Source organism: Mastigoproctus giganteus, chromosome 12 (genome assembly GCF_048544385.1).
Source record: "Mastigoproctus giganteus isolate SK-2022 chromosome 12, ASM4854438v1, whole genome shotgun sequence".
NCBI classification, from domain to species: domain Eukaryota; kingdom Metazoa; phylum Arthropoda; class Arachnida; order Uropygi; family Thelyphonidae; genus Mastigoproctus; species Mastigoproctus giganteus.
Genome location: NC_143586.1, coordinates 135,638,741 through 135,658,268, shown reverse-complemented (window position 1 = coordinate 135,658,268; position 19,528 = coordinate 135,638,741). Strand labels below are relative to the sequence as shown.

At 40.3% G+C, this 19,528-nt stretch overlaps 1 protein-coding gene across 2 annotated transcripts in view; it reads right to left on the bottom strand.

Moving 5' to 3' along the window:
• Positions 1–18,405, bottom strand: part of LOC150077445 (chromatin remodeling regulator CECR2-like) — a 285,275-nt gene extending 266,870 nt beyond the window's left edge. For both annotated transcript variants that reach the window (XM_090386312.1, XM_090386313.1), the window contains exons 1-2: positions 18,313–18,405; positions 18,080–18,168 (exon numbers count right to left, since the gene is read on the bottom strand). In XM_090386312.1, the coding sequence (XP_090242438.1) occupies positions 18,080–18,168; positions 18,313–18,319 (96 nt within the window). In that variant the 5' untranslated portion in view covers positions 18,320–18,405. The remainder of the gene's footprint in view (positions 1–18,079; positions 18,169–18,312) is intronic.
• Positions 18,406–19,528: the final 1,123 nt, after the last annotated feature.

Genomic DNA, 19,528 nt, shown 5'->3' with positions numbered 1-19,528 from the left:
TGCAAAAAATAATTTTGATATCATATATTTGGATTTCAGGAAAGCTTTTGACACTGTTACGCATGGAAGACTATTGTACAAATTGGAGCAGAATGGTATTAAGGGTAAGTTGCTACAATGGATAAAAGGATGGTTAAGTGGGAGAAGACAGAGGGTGGTAATCAATGGGTGCTGCTCTTCGTGGACTAATGTTATTAGTGGTGTCCCACAGGGTTCGGTGTTAGGTCCACTGTTGTTTTGTATATTTATCAATGATATTGATGAAGGTATAATGTCGAAGTTTGCAGATGATACAAAGGTTGGCAGAGTTGTTAATGACAGTAATGGCATTGTGCTACTGCAACAGGATCTAGATAATTTGGAGAGCTGGGCTAAGAAGTGGCAACTGAAGTTTAACCTTGACAAATGCAAAGTACTGCATATGGGTAGAAGTCACCCCAGAGAAACGTACCAACTATGTGGTACTACACTTAAGGTGGTAGAAAATGAAAAAGACCTGGGAGTAATTGTGCATTCAGATATGAAGTTTTCTGAGCAATGCAGACAGGTTGCCAGGGCAAGTCATGGGGTTTTGTCAATGATATATAGGAATTTTGTAAGCAGGGAGAAGGACGTGATTCTCCCTCTGTATAAGGTAATGGTCAGGCCACGCCTTGAGTACTGCGTACAGGTCTGGAGGCCTCATTTTAGGAAGGATGTAGATTTACTTGAGCGTATACAGAGAAGGACAACAAGATTGGTGAGGGGAATGAAGGGATCCTCTTACCAAGAGAGGCTTAAGTTGTGCAAATTGCAGTGGCTGGAGACTAGGCACCTGCGCAGTGATCTGATTGAGGTATATAAGGCCTTGAATGGGTTGAGCACGCTGAATTGTGATGGGATTATTCCACTTATTCAGATTACGAACCTAAGGGGACATAAATTCAAATTAAGAAAAGACAGATGTAGAATAGATGTGCGGAAATTTGCCTTTAGCCAGAGGGTGGTTAATTGGTGGAACAAACTTCCATCTGTCGTTGTGGAAGTTGATAGGTTGAATAAATTTAAGGAGGAACTGGACAGGCATTTGGAGGGAATGGTGTGATTTTTTTTTTGGCTGATGCTGCATAAGCTCATACACTTGCTTTCTTGCATCACATGCCATTACTACTACTATTTCACCTATTCATTCTCTCCAATAGTTTGTCTAGTTCTTCCTTGAATTCATTTAAACTATCAACTTCGACAACAACAAGTTTTTCAAAAATATACCTTAATTATGATAAAATAAAAGGTGTGGCCTTTACCATTTTTTAAAATAAGGCATTTTATGTTGCAGGGGCAAAGACCACACCTTATATTTTATCGGAGTTAAGATATATTTTTGAAAACTTGTTTATATTTTTTTTTATGAAATAGAAATTTTCATACTTTTTTTTTATAAATAAAGTATGATTACATCAAAAGAGATTGTTTACAAAATTACACCCTTCTAGTCATATAAGATCTGGGGAAAAGTCTGAAATCCGTATCGGGTATAAATCCAGATAGCCAATATATGACATGCAATGGATGTATGGTGCACCACTTAGCATTAGCATTAGTAGAGGCATATGATGCAAGAAAGCAAGCTTATTCAGCATCAGCCAAAAAAAAAAAAAAAAAACCCCTCCCATTTCACCCCTCCGTTCGTTCGAAATACCTGTCCAGTTGAGCTTTAAATTTGTTTAGGCTATCAACTTCAACAACAAGTGATGGAAGTCGGTTCCACCAACCAACCACCCGCTGGCCAAAGGCAAATTTCCGCACATCTATCCGACATCCGTCCTTCCTCAATTTGAATTTATGCCCTCTGAGGTGATTATTCTGAGCAAGATGAAGAATCCCATTGGCATTGAGCATGCTCAAACCATTCAAAGCTTTATACACCTCTATCAGATCACCTCGCCGGTGCCTAGTCTCCAGACTTTGTAATTTGCAAAACTTAAGCCTTTCTTCGTAAGAGCAACCCTTTGTTCCATTCACTAATCTTGTTACCCTTCTCTGTACCCGTTCCAGCAGCTCTACATCCTTCTTGAAATGAGGCCTCCAGACCTGTATACAGTACTCAAGATGTGGCCTAACCATTGCCTTATACAAGGGAATAATCACCTCCTTATCCCTGCTAGAAAAATTCCTGTATATCATTGACAAGACACCATGAGCTACTCTTGCAGCTCGTCTGCACTGTTCAGAGAACTTCATATCTGCCTGCACAATTACCCCCAGGTCCTTTTCATTCTCCACCACTGTCAGTGTAGTACCGCAGAGTTGATACGTTGCTCTGGGGTTACTGTTTCCCATATGTAGTACTTTACATTTGTCAATGTTAAACTTCATTTGCCACCTCTCAGCCCATCTGTTCAACCTTTCCAGATCCTGTTGCAGCAGCATAGCGTCAGTAGTGTCCTTAACAACCCTGCCAACCTTTGTATCATCTGCAAACTTGGACATTAAACTTGATATCCCATCATCAATATCATTCATAAACACCGAAAACAACAACGGACCCAACACTGAACCCTGAGGAACTCCACTAATAACATTAGTCCACGTTGAGCAGTCCATTGATTACCACTCTCTGTCTTCTGCCACTCAACCATCCCCTTATCCATAGCAGCAATTTGCCTCCAATGCCACACTGCTCCAATTTGTACAGCAGTCTTCCATGTGCAACAGTATCAAAAGCCTTTCTAAGATCCAAATATATAATATCAAAGTTATTCCCTGCATCCAGTTCTTTTGTGACTACATCATAGTATCCAATCAAATTGGTCAGGCAAGACCTGCCCTTAACAAAACCATGCTGCGTCTGAGCTATAACTGAATTCTTGTCTAGATGATCCTGCAATGCTTCTTTAACCAGTGCCTCCATTAACTTACCTGGAACAGAAGTTAAACTAACAGGTCTATAATTACTTGTGTCAGCCTTTGATCCTCCTTTGTGAATTGGGGTTACATTTGCACATCTCCAGTCTATGGGTACCTCCCCTGAGTCCAAAGAAGCTCTCATAATTATGGCTTGGGGTTTGCTTACTTCCTTTGCTGCCTCCTTTAATATAACTGGATAGATCCCATCCACCCCAGGTGCCTTTTTTATGTTTATCCTCAACAATCTCTCCTCCACTTTCCTCTCAGTTATTACAAAATCATCCAGCTCACTGCCAATGTTTACTTTACCTACATCATTCTCCTTCCTGAATAACTCCTCATGCGTGAATGTAGATGCAAAATACTCGTTTAGATTGTTAGCCACCTGAGCAGGATCCTCAACTGTTGAACCATCAATATCCAGTGGACAAATCTGATTCATCCCTTTCCTTCTCGAGTTTAAATATGTAAAGAACTCTTTTCTGTTTTTCCTTGCATCCTTTGCCAAGGATTTTTCGTAGTCTGCATAATCTCCTTTGTGACTTGGTTACAGACCAACTTATATCTATCATAGGCTTCCATGTCACCCATTAATTTGTATGTATCCCATGCATTTTTCTTCTCTGCCACATGTCTCATTAGTTCATCTGACAACCATTTAGGCCTAAACCTTGAACAATATTTCTTAGTTGGTATGTAAAGCCTGGTAGCCTCCAAGATTAGTTCCTTGAATGCTTCCCATTTTGAGTTCGCTGTTGGTAACATCATCAGTTGGTCCCACTGTATAGAATTTAAATACTGTCTCAGATCATCATAGTTGCCTTTACGAAAAGAAAAACCCTTCCCTTTACCTCTGATGGTAGTTACCTTCTTGAGTAAATCCCACTTCAACACACTGTGATCACTGCCACCTAGTGGTTCATTTATCTGCAGATTCTTAATGCATGAAGAATCACTACTGATAATCAGATCAAGAGTATTGCTCCCTCTTGTTGCCTCACGAACATGCTGATGTAGAAAACAATCATCCAATAAATCCACAAAAGCCTTGCTAGTGTGTGAGTGACCAACCCACAAATTCCAGTCAATATCTGGGAAATTAAAATCCCCCATTATAAGACTCTCTGATTTACTGGCCCACTCTATTTCCCTGTACAATATCTTTTTATACTCATCAGAGTCATTAGGATTATAGCACACTCCTACTCTCAATTTTGATTTCCCTATGCTTATGTCACACCAAACTGACTCGACACTGCCCTGGCCATCGATGTCGACTGGCTTCACTTCCTTGGACTTTATGTGTTTCTTAATTAATAGCATAACCCCTCCTCCCCTCCTGTCCTGTCTATCCTTTCTATACACATTGTATTCCCCAAATTCCAGTTCCGCATTACTTATATCTGTGTGACACCACGTCTCTGATATCCCAACAATATCTGCCTTTGATGTTTTGAGCAATACCTCAAATTCATCAAATTTATTTACCAAACTCCTAGCATTGGTGTACACGCAGGTATACATGCACCTGTTTCTATTCTTAGCTACCCTAACACAACCCATGTGTTTACTTATACCGCAATGACTCCCAGCAGTCTCTGAAATATCATGCATCTTGTTTTTCAGGCTTCTGCTCATTTCAATAGAAGCAGTGCAAGAATCACTTCCACCTCTGCCAGTGGCTACTATTAATCTATTAGTCCTTGTATCCCCCCCAACTAGCAGTTTTCCGACCCACCTAACACTGCCTCGACAGCATCAGCAAAAATTCTTGCACCCTTTCTATTTAAGTGTATCCCATCCCTGTAGGAGCAATCTCTCCTGTTAACAAGTACAGTCCAGGCTGAAAAAAATTCTACCCCTTGAGCCTTGCACAATCCCTCCAGGGCCGAATTGATCGACAAGGCTCTCATCATATACTCCCTTCTATCGTGTCTGGGCAGAATTGCAGACACTTTGAAATTCAACCCTAATTCACGGCTTTTTTTCAACAGTGACCTGTACTTGCTAATTAATTCCGCCGGTTTCCTACTCTTAATATCATTAGTGCCAACGTGTACAACTATATCACCTTTTGTGCCCTTAAAAGATGATATCCGCTCTACAACGTCATCAACCTTTGCCCCTGGCAGACATACCCTGGTCCTATTCCACCTATCCTTTTTACAAAGCATGTTCCCCGTTTCCCTGACAATAGAGTCACCAACAACTACTAGTTCCTGTGAGACCAGCGCATTCTGCCTAGGGGGTTGCCTCTGTGTTGCCTGATGACCAAGTGCAAGCTCTGGCGTTGATGCGGGCAGCTGAGAGCTTGATGGGCCCCTCAATTTATTTCCTTCGAGGGCATCCACCCTGTCCTTCAAGCTCTCATAAAGGCCCATAACAACGCTGAGTTGTCGCCTGATTTCCTTGCACTCCTTACATCGTGCACACACAAAGACATCCCCCTTGGCAGTATCATGTCCCGTACCCAACTGCTCCGCAAACATCAAGCAAACAGTGCATTTTAAAAGACTGTGATTCAGAGGGCAACTGCCCCCCTCAGTTCTCCCCTGAACCACAGCACTCCCATTAGCTTGAGCCTTTTGCTTTGCTAATCTAATCAGAGTCATGATTCCGATTTAATTCAATAAAATTTCAAAACAAAAATGAAATCCTTAAGTTATATCCCAAAACAGTTATGTTATATTTTTTTTTTTTTTTTTTTTCGGTATCTAGTGTTTTCTACGAGTTCCCTTTATACAACTTCTGTATCACGTGTACCACTATAGTTATGTATTAATTATTTGTTACGATTAAGTCGTTATATATATAGAGTTAAAAATACAATTTAATTGTCAATAAAGTTTATAAAGATTAATAGATTTACTGATTAATTGACAATATTATATTATGCACTATACTACACTAAGCTTATGCTATCGTGTAAAAATGGCGGGAATTCTCGAACGGTACTTCTACGGACTCGTAAGTATTGATTAGCTTCCAAATCTCACTATCTCAATTTAGAATAAACTAAGGATCCTGACTAGGTCTATAATCTACTTATAGAAGATAATTTGATATAACAATTGGTTAATAAATCGACTAAATTTGGTTAAAAAAAAAAAGACCTCTCGTTCAATTTGTGACACGTGGATTTGATACCGTTACCGATACTAAGTAATATCTACAAAATTTCTGTCTAAGTTAAACTTTAAACTAAGTATCCTAACTAGGAATATAAAGCTACTCTAGAAAATAAGTTAATATGACAATTTAAACTAATAAATCAGAAAATAAACCAGGAAAAACTTCTGTTTCAAGAGCTTCAAGGAGCTACGTCCTAATTTGAGCTAAATCTGTCCACTTGACAGATTTAGCTCAAATTTTGATAGAATGCATTGTCATGTGTATTAGGAATACTTACAAAATTTCAGCCTTCTATCTCAAACAAGATTTCCTCTTAATAACCCCTGCTGTGTTTGAAGTATAATTGCTGCCTTGTCTAAATGATCCTGTCTTATTTCTTTTACACCAGTGACTCCATTAATTTCCCTGGAAAAGAAGTTACACTAACAGGTCTGTAATTGCTCGTGTCATCCGTTGATCCACCTTTGGGAATTGGGGATACATCTCTGGTCCATGGGGGGGCTTCTCTGAATCCAAGGATTCTTTCATAATTATGGCTAAGGGTTTGCTTACTTTCTTTGCTGCTTCCCTTAATATTTAAGTATTTAGTATTAGCAATGGCCACATAGTGCAAGGAAGCCTATGGCTTATGCTGCACCAGCCAAAAAAAAAATAAATAAATAAAATAACAAAAAATAAATAAAATAATAACATAAAGGTGTTCCAGCTAACCTTTGAATTTCCCCAAACTGTCAGCCTCTACCACCCATGTAGGTAACTTATTCCATAAATTTATAACTCGCTGGCTAAAATAAAACTTCCTGAAATCAAGTCTTAAACATTTCCCCCACCGTAACTTGAAATTATGGACCCTTGTTCTAGAATCATTTGTAACCATGAAAATTTCAACCTTATTCATTTTGCTTATGCCTCTCATAGCTTTAAACACATAGCTTTGAAGTCTTTCTTCATATGGATGCCCTTTTGCTAATCTCACCAGGGAATTACCTGTCTTTGAACACTTTCAAGAACCACAATGTCTTTCTTTAGGTTCTGTCTCCATACTTGAACAGAGTATTCCAAATGTGGTCTTAATACCCTTATATAATGGGATTATAACGTCCTTATCTCTACTTGTAATTGTTCGATAAATCATCGATAGGACACCATGGGCCATCCTGGCAACCATACTACAATGCTCGGGGAAATTCATGTCTGACCATATCTTAATACCAAAGTTCCTTTCCTCCACCACTGGCTTTAGTTCAATTCTGCGAAGTGTATAAGTCATTTTGGGGTTACTTTTCCCCAGGCGACAATACCTTACACTTTGCTGGATTAAAGCATAGCTGCTTCTGAAATCTATCTAGGTCACTCTGAAGAAGCTTTGCTTGGCGGTGATCATTAACTACTCTACCAATCTTTACATCATCTGCAAATTTAGACATTGCGCCCTCTATCCCTTCGCCGATGTCATTTATGAAAATCAAAAAGAACAGTTGTCCTAATACTGATCTTTGAGGAACCCCACTTCTTACGTTAACCCAATCTGGGGAATAACCATTTATCACAACCCTCTGCCTCCGTGCTGAAGCCATCCAGCTATCCATCTAAGGATTTTCCTTGTGATTCCAACCTGTTCCAGCTTATAAAGTAACTGTTCATGTGGGACTGAGTGAAATGCTTTATTGAAATCTAAATAAACAATGTCAAAATTATTCCCAAAGTTCAGCTCATGAGTGACCCTGTCAAAATAGCTAACGAGATTAGTTAAACATGATTTTCCCTTTTCAAAACCATGCTGAGTATCCTTCAGAATTCCATTTCTATCTAAATGAGCCTGAATTCCACCCTTGATCGTAGTGTCCATGATTTTCCCTATTACTGAAGTTAGACTAACTGATCTACTACTGAAGTTAAGCTAACAATATAATTGGCTAGATCCTGTCCATTTATGTCTATTTCTGCTGGGCTTTCTGTGGGCCTTCCACTGCTATCAATTAGACTACTACTTTCTCGTATACGTATTAGGAGGAGAATTCCCAATTTGTAGGGCTACTTTTTTGTAGGGAGGAGAATTCCCAATTTGTAGGGCTACTTTTTTGTAGGGAGGAGAATTCCCAATTTGTTAAGGAGAGGTCTTGTCTAATCATGTGATTCTGGCTTATAAGGGAATATGTGATGAATCTTTAAGTAGCTTCATCACATATTCTCTTATAAGCCAGAATCACATGATTATCTGTAACTGCCCTATATTCATTTCTTTTATTCATTTAAACACTTAGCCTTACCTGTCATCCATTTTGGCATTGTATGTTTACAGAAATTGAGCATTGGTTCAAATACATTTGTGACCTTAAAGATAGATCCTTCAAACATTTCCCACAGCATATTTGAATCTGACATCATATAGTAGTACCTAGTTAATTAAGCCACAGAAGTGTCTCATTCCTTTTTAATCTCCTATCTTGAAATTGAAACTCTCACTTTTACCTCTGACCACATCATCATCATCAGACCTTTTCAATCCAATGAAGGATGAAGATTTTTTCCATAACTTATCAGTTACTTCTGTTTTGTGCAATGGCCATCCATTTACTGCCCATGAACTCTTGAATTTCACCTGTCCATCTCCATTTTTGTCTTCCAGGTTTTCTTTTAGCTCCCCTTGGGTACCATTCTGTTATTATCTTTGTCCATCTGTCATCATGTCTTTGGGCTATGTGTCTTGCTTAAGTCCATTTCAGTTCTTTAATTTTGATAAGAATGTCCTTTACTTGAGTTGGCTGCCTAATCCCTGTGTTTCTCTTCTTATCACACAGTCTGATTCCTAATATAATTCTTTCCATTCTTCGTTGTGTAGTTTTCAGCTTCTCTTCCATTCTTTTGGTGAGTGCCCAATTTTCACTTCCTTAAGCCATGCTGAGGGAGCATACATTGGTTCATTATTTTACCTTTCAGACAAATTGGGATATTGCTCCTCAGTATGTGACTATATTTCTTGAATGCTATCTATCTGAAATTTATTCATCTCTTGACTTCTGGCCATTTATCACTGTTACAGCTAATGACTTGTCCAAGATAAGTGATTTATCATCCTTCATAGCAAATTCATAAAAATTAGATAAAGACAAATCAAACTACACAAGCATTGTTTTGTCTTTTTCTTATGATATTGCTTCATTTAAGAAAATCATAAACAAAAGTACAGCTAGAACCTTTTCATAAGGATCCCTACTTCTAATCCTAGTCCAATCTAAAGAGCAACCATTAATTAATTTGCCTCCTGCCATGTTGTTTGTTTTTTTTTTTTTTTTAGGAGCATTAGCAACTAAGGCCATATTGCTCCGAGATATGCGGTGGTCATTTCCTGACCTTTCCGCATCCTCCGTATTTGGTGGTTACGGGCTCGAACCCCGGTCTAATCAAGAAGCGTGTGCTACGCACTGCTGCTCCTGCCCACCTAGCTACGGAGGCGCGGCCTCCTGCCATGTAGCCATCTCATCTGTCTAAGGATCTTGCTCATGATTGCAATATATTGCAGCTTATATAGAAAACTCTCATGTGTAATATCAAGTTATCAAACGGTTTACTTAGTCCTAATAAGCAGTCAACATTATTTTCTATACCCAAACTTGTGAGTGACACTGTCTTAATAGCTTATGAGATTGCATTACTGCTACCCATATGTAGTACTTTGTATTTGTCAATGTTAAACTTCAGTTCCCACCTCTCAGCCCATCTGCTCAACTTTTCTACAACCTGTTGCAGTACTGTAGTAGTGGCATGTGATGCAAGAAAGCAAGTATATGAGCTTATGCAGCATCAGCCAAACGCAAAAAAAAAAAACAATCACACAATTCCCTCCATTTGCCTGTCCAGTTACTCAAATTTATTTAACCTATCAACTTCTACAACGACAGATCCCTATGATAGATACAAGTTGATCTGTAACCAAGTTACAAAGGAGGTTAGGCAGGCGAAGGCAGATTACGAGAAATCTTTGGCAAGGGATGCAAAGAAAAACAGCAAAGAGTTCTTTACTTATGTAAACTCTAGAAGGAAGGGGATGAATCAGATTGGTCCACTTGATATCGATGGGTCAACTGTTGATGATCCTGCTCAGGTAGCTAACAAACTGAATGAATATTTTGCATCGACATTCACACATAAGGAGTTATTTATCGAGGGGAATGCCAGAGGTGTATTCAATTCTAGCAGTAAGCTAGAGAATCTTGTAATAACTGAGAGTAAAGTGGAGGAGAAATTGTTGAAGATAAACACAAGAAAGGCACCTGGGGTGGATGGGATCTATCCAGTTATATTAAAGGAGGCAGCAAAGGAAGTAAGCAAACCCTTAGCCATAATTATGAGAGCTTCCTTGGACTCAGGGGAGGTACCCATAGACTGGAGATGTGCAAATGTGACCCCAATTCACAAAGGAGGATCAAAAGCTGACACAAGCAATTATAGACCTGTGAGTTTAACTTCTGTTCCAGGAAAATTAATGGAGGCACTAGTTAAAGAAGCACTGCAGGATCATTTAGACAAGACTTCAGTTATAGCTCGGACACAGCATGGTTTTGTTAAGTCTTGCCTGACCAATTTGATTGGATACTATGATGCAGTCACAAAGGAACTGGATGCAGGGAATAACTTTGATATTATATACTTGGATCTTAGAAAGGCTTTTGATACAGTTGCACATGGAAGACTGCTGCACAAATTGGAGCAGTGTAACATTGGAGGCAAATTGCTGCTGTGGGTAAAGGGGTGGCTGAGGGGGAGAAGACAGAGAGTGGTAATCAATGGACACTGCTCGTCGTGGACTAATGTTATTAGTGGAGTCCCTCAGGGCTCAGTGTTGGGTCCATTATTGTTTTCTGTATTCATAAATGATATTGATGATGGTATATCAAGCTTAATGTCGAAGTTTGCAGACGATACAAAGGTAGGCAGGGTTGTCAAGGACACTACTGACACTATGCTGCTGCAACAGGATCTGGAAAGGTTGAGCAGATGGGCTGAGAGGTGGCAAATGAAGTTTAACATTGACAAATGTAAAGTACTACACATGGGAAACAGCAACCCCAGAGCAACGTATCAACTCTGTGGTATTACACTGACAGTGGTAGAGAATGAAAGGGACCTGGGGGTGGTTGTGCAGGCAGATATGAAGTTCTCTGAGCAGTGCAGACGGGCTGCAAGAGTAGCTCATGGTGTATTGTCAATGATATATAGGAATTTTTCTAGCAGGGATAAGGAGGTGATTATTCCCTTGTATAAGGCAATGGTCAGGCCACACCTAGAGTACTGTATACAGGCCTGGAGGCCTCATTTCAAGAAGGATGTAGAGCTGCTGGAACGAGTACAGAGAAGGGCAACAAGAAACAAGAAACAAGATTAGTGAATGGAACAAAGGGGTGCTCTTACGAAGAAAGGCTTAAGATTTGCAAATTACAGTGTCTGGAGACTAGGCACCAGCGAGGTGATCTGATAGAGGTGTATAAAGCATTGAATGGTTTGAGCATGCTCAATACTGATGGGATTCTTCCTCTCGCTAAGAATAATCACCTGAGAGGGCATAAATTCAAATTGAGGAAAGACAGATGTAGGATAGACGTGCGGAAATTTGCCTTTAGCCAGCGAGTGGTTGGTTGGTGGAACAGACTTCCATCCCTTGTCGTGGAAATTGATAGCCTAAATAAGTTTAAGGCTCAGCTGGACAGGTATTTTGAACGAACAGAGGGGTGAAGTGGGAGTGGTTTTTTTTTTTTTTTTTTTTTGGCTGATGCTGCATAAGCTTGCTTTCTTGCATCAAATGCCTCTACTAATGCTAAAATGCTAAATAGAGGGCACTGTTTACAGTTGGAGGAAGTTGTTCTGTGATGGAATTTATTTTGATGGCGAAAAGCGTGACACTTAAAACTGATCCTTGTGGTACTCCCTCCTCTTGGCTAAAGGAACGAGAGAGTGAGGATCCCACACGAACTTGGAAAGATCGATTGGCTAAAAAATTTTGAATAAACACAGGAAGATGCCCTCTAAGGCCTAGGCTGAGCAAATCTTTTAATATGCCAAATCTCCAAGCTGTGTCATACGCTTTCTCCATGTCAAAGAACACCGACACGAAGTGTTCGCGTTTTAGGAAAGCATCCCGGATGGATGTTTCCAGTCTAATAAGATGGTCCAAAGTGGACCGGTTCCTTCGGAAGCCGCACTGGATGTTGGAGAGAAGGTCATTTGATTCTAAATACCAGATTAAGCGAGAATTAACCATTCTCTCCAGGATTTTGCACAAACAGCTAGTCAGAGCAATGGGACGATAATTTCTAGTGACTTTTGGATCCTTTCCTGGCTTAGCAATCTGGTCCAACAGCACTTGCTTTGGAAAGAGTGAGGGCTCTTTTCAGTTCGTGTATAGTGAATTCCCCGTTATAGGGACAGTCACTCTTACACTTAAAATTAAGTGCCTGTTTTTCTATTTTATGTTTCAGGACCAGGAACTCTGGGGAATACAAAGATGTTGCACAGATGTTAGAGAATGTTTCCCCAAGAGAGTTGGCTATTGCAGTTGGATCTGCAATAGTGCATCCATTATAATCTAGGATTGAAGTAGGGTGGGATGTATGTTTTCCCTTCATTTATCGGATTTTATCCCAGACTACCTTAGAGTTGGTAGACTGGGTAATAGATGATGTAAAGTGGATCCACGATTCCCTTTGACTCTGACGGCGGATGTAGCGTGCTTTGGCTCGTGCACGTTTAAACGCTATAAGGTTGTTCGTGGTAGGATATCGGCGGAATACCCCCCACGCTTTGTTTTGAGCCTTTTTTGTTGCTGTGCATTGGGAATTCCACCAAGGTTTGGGAAATGGTGGAAACCGGGCAGATGTTTTTGGAACAGCATTCGCAGCTGCTTGGACCATAACCTCTGTGATGTACGTTACTGCATCATTGATAGGCTCCTGACTGACGGTATTGAGGTGGAAATTTGCCTGATGTTGGAAGGCAGTCCAGTCAGCCTGATCAATTTTCCACCGTGGTAACCTGAAGGGAAGACATGGTCTCCCACTGTGTAGCGAGGTTATCACAGGGAAGTGATCACTTCCGAATGGGTTCCCCTCCACTTCCCAGGTGAGTGAGGAGAGTAGAGAAGGGGAGCAGATAGAGAGATCAATGGCAGAAAAGGTACGGGTAGGCATGTGGAAGAAGGTGTTTGTTCCAGTATTTAGAAGGGAAAGGTCATTGTCATTGAGCGTGCGCTCTATGACTCGTCCCCTTGCATTAAGGTTAACACTACCCCACAGGGTGTTATGTCCATTAAAATCCCCGAGAAGTAAGAAAGGGGGAGGCAACTGCGTTACAAGATCATCAAGGTCTTCCTGGGAGATGTCAGTCCCAGGTGGCAAATAAATAGAACAGACGGTTAATAAAAATCCCACTGAAAGGCGAATTGCAACAGCCTCTATGCTGGTTGTAATTTGCAATGGCTGAACTGGGGTCTGGTTGCCCACAAGGATAGCCATTCCTCCATGAGCAAGACCATCTGCAATTCTATCCTTTCGAAAAATTGCGATGTTGTGCATGGTGGGATCATCATTTGCCTTCAGATAAGTCTCCTGCAAGCAAAAGCAAACTGGCTCGTGCTTTTGCAGGAGGGCCTTGATGTCATCAGTATTTTGCCGGAATCCACGACAATTCCATTGTAGGAATTTAGCCATTATTTTGGCTTGGTGGGTCCATCAGGCGGCTTCCGAGGTGCTGAGGGCTTACCTTTTTCAGTTTTGGTTTTATCCTTCCTGGGGAAGTACGGACGCTGACCAGTGTCCATTTCCTCCTCAGCAAAGAGCTCCAAAACTGAATCTTCTTGTACCTCCTTCTGCTCGACCTCCATGTTTTCTTGGGTAGTAGGAGGTACTTCACCTTTCTTATTTTTTTCTTTGGTGATTGCCTTTGTTACTTCTGGAGCATTAGGAGGTACAGATATCGGAGTGGCAGCTGATTGGTCCTTCTGTACAGGTTTTTTGGGAGCTTAAAAGATAGCGTGCGATGGGCGTAAATGATTCTTTTGAGCTTTTTTTGGAGGGATGGACATGTCCGTCTGTGTTCCGATGGAACACCTCCCTGCTACCTTCTGGGCGTAGGTAGGTTTGTTGATATTGAGCGGTTTCACCGCTTTCCTTGCCTCCTGGTATGATATATTTAGCTCTGCCTTCAGCCGTTGTATTTCTTTTTCTTCTTTCCACCTCTGGCATGCTCGTGAGTAGGCTGGGTGTTCTCCCTCACAGTTAATACAGGTGGGTTTTGCGGCTGAACATGCTGTTGTTTCGTGGTCCTTTGCACCGCATCGGGCGCATGCAAGGACTCCACGGCAGGCCATTTGAGAATGTCCGTACTTCTGGCATTTAAAACACCGTAAGGGGTTCGGAACGTACGGATGCACTGAACAGTTGATGTATCCAGCTTTAATCTCATCAGGAGGTTTGGGAGAGTTAAAAGTCAGGATAACACTCCTGGTTTTAACAAGTTTCCCATCCCTACGCGCACTAATTCTCTTGACGGCTATAACTCCCTGAGGTTTCAGTTCCAAGCAGATTTCCTCCTCGGTTACGTCGAGCAGGTCCTATTCCGAAATGACACCTCTCGATGAGTTTAGTGTTCTATGTGGTGTTACTGTTATGGGTATTCCTCCGATTGATGTTGCACGGAGTAGCTGCTCAGACTGCCTGTCAGTTTTGGTTTCAATTAAGAGGTCTCCAGAACGGAGCCTCTTAACTGATTTGGGTGACCCTACTAACCCATCTAACCCTTTCTGTATAAAGAAGGGTGACATTTTGCCAATCGGTTTTTCATTCGTCGAGTGTATAATTAAAAATCTTGGGACAGGCCCTGATGATGATGTTTCAGTTCGCTGTCTCTTTTTCGCAATAATATCTGCCTCTCCGTCTGTATTTTCAGATAGGGACCGGGTTGGGGCCCCTGAAGAAATAGGTTTATCAGGATTCATAGAAATTTTAAATTGTTCAGTGCCCAGGCTCCCCACCCACCACGGAGCCCAAAGGGACGTCCACTACCCGGCATGCAATAAATGCGCTCGGGAGTGGAACGCCAGGGCTACCCAGACACTATACCCGCACCGCCGCCAGCCTGAATCCTGTCCCTCGGACCATGAGGGTAGGGGCATTGCATTGACATGGTTGACCCTCGCAGGCGAGCCTACTAGCCGATTGATCCTAGCCGGGCCTTCCAGGACCACCCGTCTTGTCGAAGCAGAGGCCAAAGTGGTGTATTGAAGCTGGGCCCCTCAACCACCAGGATCCTCCTTTCCGAATTTCCACGGGTCGCAGCGCACGGCAAACACGCCGGATTCCATTGATGTAAGCCTGGAACCTGGGCTGTGGGCGTTGGATCCCAGTGATCCTAGTCTTGAAGTCCAGTAGCGTCACTGGGAGGTCCCCTCACCACGTACAGGTGCCCATGTCGAGGGGCATGTATTCAGTGATCACCAAATTATGACCATACCTAATACTGAGTAGGGGCACAGTTTGCATGCATGGATAACAGCCGCTATTGGCCCATGCATTTTCTCTACTAGAGATCTGAAGGCAACTGCAGCCACGCTGCAGATGCCTTAGTTTTCTACATTGTTGGAATAGATGACAGCTGCGTATCCATAAGCTTCATTACTGATTACAAAAAATCCCACAAGTGTTCGATTGAATTGAAGTCAGGCAAATTTGGAGGCCAATCAAGATGGATGATATCTTTACTGTGTTCCTCACTTATGCACAGTGCTTTTTCATCTTGGAAGATCCTGTTTCTGTCCTGGTAAAAATGCAAACTGCACATGATCTCCTAAGAGTTGCTGGTAGAATTCGCCAGTGAAACTGGTACATGCACAACGGGGGTGGATCCTAGTTCTTGCCAGTAAAAGAAGCCTCATATTAAGCAACCACTCCTATCTGCCTGGATAGTCTGTACCATGCACTCAAGCAGCTTGTGCCACACATAAGGGCGTCCATCAGCATATTGCCCCATGTGTTTGAACTCATCGGACCAGAATACTCATTTCCATTCCCCCAATGACCAACCAGTGTGTTGTTGACATCACATCATTCACTGTTAACAATGATCAGCGGTGAGGAGAGGGTGTCTCTTGGGATATCTGCTGTGAAACCCCATGTGCCTGGTGCATTGTCATTTGGGATATTGTTCTTGCATTCCCCATATTATGTTCCAATGTCAACATAATATGGGGTGCAATGCACTGTATGAGCCCAACAGCTCAGTGATTGGCTGTTGGGCTCATACAACGCATTGCACCCTTTGTTTTCCGCAAACACCCACCTTGTGTAATCCTTTACAGTTCTGTCAGTAGGACGTAGTTTGACCCATTTAACACCATTTTTTGTACAGCTTAACCACAAAGGGCTGTGAGCAACCACCATTTCCAATATGGAAGCACCCAACATACAAGCTCTCACGATCATGCTTTTCAGAAATTCCATGATATCTTTATTATGTTCCATAACCGCTACTTTATCACTTTGACTTGCATGACCAGATACAAATTATCACTGCTCTAGTGCTTGAAGCTGTTCAGCTTGTTGTGCTGCAAGCTATGTGGCATGGTCCAATACAGATGGGGTGGTCATAATTCAGTGTTCACTGAGTGTATATGCATATGTGACTTCTGTGATGATGACGGCTTTCAAGTTTTTGACAATTCTTCTGTGTTCCCACTACACATGCTTTCATAGTTGATACAGGCCACAAAGCACCTTAGACTGTTGTAATTCTCATTCCTGAAATTGAAATCCCTGCCCTTATGATTATTCACTTCCCATTATGGGTTCCCGTACAGTCAACAGCAGAATTGGTTATGATCATGTCTGAAATACTACTTTCCCCAACATGCTGATGTACCTAACAATAATTTTGTTAGTTTAAAAATTGTCCCCTATGGAGAGTTTCCTCTTTATATGCTCTTATAAATAGAGGGAAGAATAAAATCTCCCACTGAAAGATGGGGGAAACCCCTGGTGCTGTCAGACTAACAGTCACACTCATAATTAAATTATTAAAGAAAATAACTATTAAAGTATTATAAAAAAAATACTATCATTTAAAGAAATTCATTTAGATAATAGTGATGATAGGGATTTTTAAATGAATAATAAATTCAGTTATTCTCTGGCTTTTGTTAAATTAAATTATTTGGCACCTATGGTCAAATTCCCATACCAAAGTTAAGCCCCTAGTTTAATTTACATTAGGCAAAACACGTGTGAGGAAACAATCGCAAACCAGCACTGCCCTCTGACGGCGGGTAATTAACATATTGGACAGTGCAACAAGAAAGTGCTTAACACTGGTATGACGTATAGAGAACGCAAGAAGTTTAAACCCATGTTTCTGTGAAACGTGACGATTGCGGTTTAAATCATATATCGCATTGTGTGGCATCGTATAGATATGAACACGCGACGGCGCAATTCTATCACTGCCCACCAACCACTCGACGAAGCAAAAACAAACTTCAAACTATGAAATACGCATGACACTATATACTTTATCGGTTGTTCTTTCTCTCTCTCTTAACATATACTATCGTACCTCCTATAACTTTTCCATTGCGAGCTTCGGCTTCCAAGTTTAATAAGCAAAAGAACACAATTATTGCTAACAACTTAGCGTACATTTAATTAAATTTTCAAATAATGCTTATGGGTAGATACATTTCGTGTTCTGCATTATCGTCATCGTAAAATAAACTAGATGCAATATCCATCGGCGGATGCAACCGTATATTTTTTACACCTGGGTATTTTGATCAAATGTTTAGTATTCTTTGCAACTTCTGCAATTTTATTCATCTCCATCTTCAAGGAACAAGTTAAAATGTTCTGTATACACAAAAAAGCAATTTTATTTTTCAAATAAATTAGATGCCTTAATGGATGTATCAAGGGACTGAAATATGTTAAACTAGCGATTGCAAAATACAGAATGGTATATTACAGTCGCTACACATATAAAGACAGAAAATGTCCATACGATCAAAATATTTACCTACCTCTATTTCGAAATGAAGCAGATTGAATGCTGCACGAAAGACGAAACAAAAGTGTGCGATACTTGGTATTTCCCACCAGCTCTGTAATTCTAATACGAAAAAGAAATTAGAATAAAATAATTTCATATGACAGCTCTTCGCAATTTTTGCGATAATCATAGTAATATCAACCTGTAAGTATTTTAAATAAAATATAACCAACTATTGATATTTTACATGAATTAAATAACTACCTTCCATCTAAACGATGCGGCAGAAACCCAATTCAAGCCGCGAAGAATGTAAACATCTACAAGGAGATGGACATGTATGCTTGGATGTCGGACGACTGTTTCGAGAGTATATTAGCAGACTTAATACTAGTATCTGTATCCTTCTGAACTGTATCCATCGTCTCTGTAACTGTCAGAATAAAAGGAATATCTATAAGTCTTCAATTTCCATGTGCAAAATAATAAAATTAATAATTTTATCACCATATTTACGTTTTACAAAGCCAAATAAAAAAGCAGTAGCTTCAGTAAACATATGTAGAAATTACACTTAATATCACTAGAAATGAATGGCACTAATGCTAAGCATCTGATGCTACGTTCCATGAATCCTCGAAAGTGGTATAAAGGGTAAGCTTAGCAGAGAAAGATGGCGGACGTTGCTGGCGGAACTGCGAAAACAGATGTAATTACAGATGTTGCAGGTCAGTTTCATATTTTACTCTCACATTTTAGGCATTGCTTTAAGTTAAAATTTTAGATTGCGCTCAACTGAAATAAATATAAATTACCAGTTGACGCAATTCGTGTCATAACACTGCCTTTAGATGCAACCATATAGTTTGTACAGCTAATTGTAATTACTGTAATGGGCAAAAGGCAGATCATTTTAAACTAATCTAAATTTATAAACGTTCTTGCAACGGGCTTGATATAATTTCTTAAAGTTGGAATCACAAGTTTAAGTATATTAAAAAAGAATTTCTCTAATGTACTCATTGACATACGTCAAAAGGGAAGATGTTCTTGAGAGAACACCTGCAAACGTTACTGACCTAATTATAATTTCGTTGTAAAATAATACCTACACTGCGCGATTTATTTTCAAGTAAAAATAATATAAGTAAATGTCAATAATGACTTTGTTCAGATAATTATTCAGTTTCATTTCTTTGTATCTCACATTATGCCTTACAAACATGTTTGCATTTTAAGAGTGGTCAGACCAAAACACACAGTACCGTGTTGATGGTTTCCTATTTTAATTAAGACAGTCATTAGAAATAGCCTTTTCCGTCTAAAATTTCAAAGCAAAATCGCACATTAGTGCCTATGTTTAATAATCGAAAGAGCGGATGTTTTTATAAAGGCTGAAGTACTTTAAAAAGCAATTGAAGATGATTTAATAAATCCAAAAGTTTTAACTTCTGAAGTGTTATAAAGAAATTAAAATTAT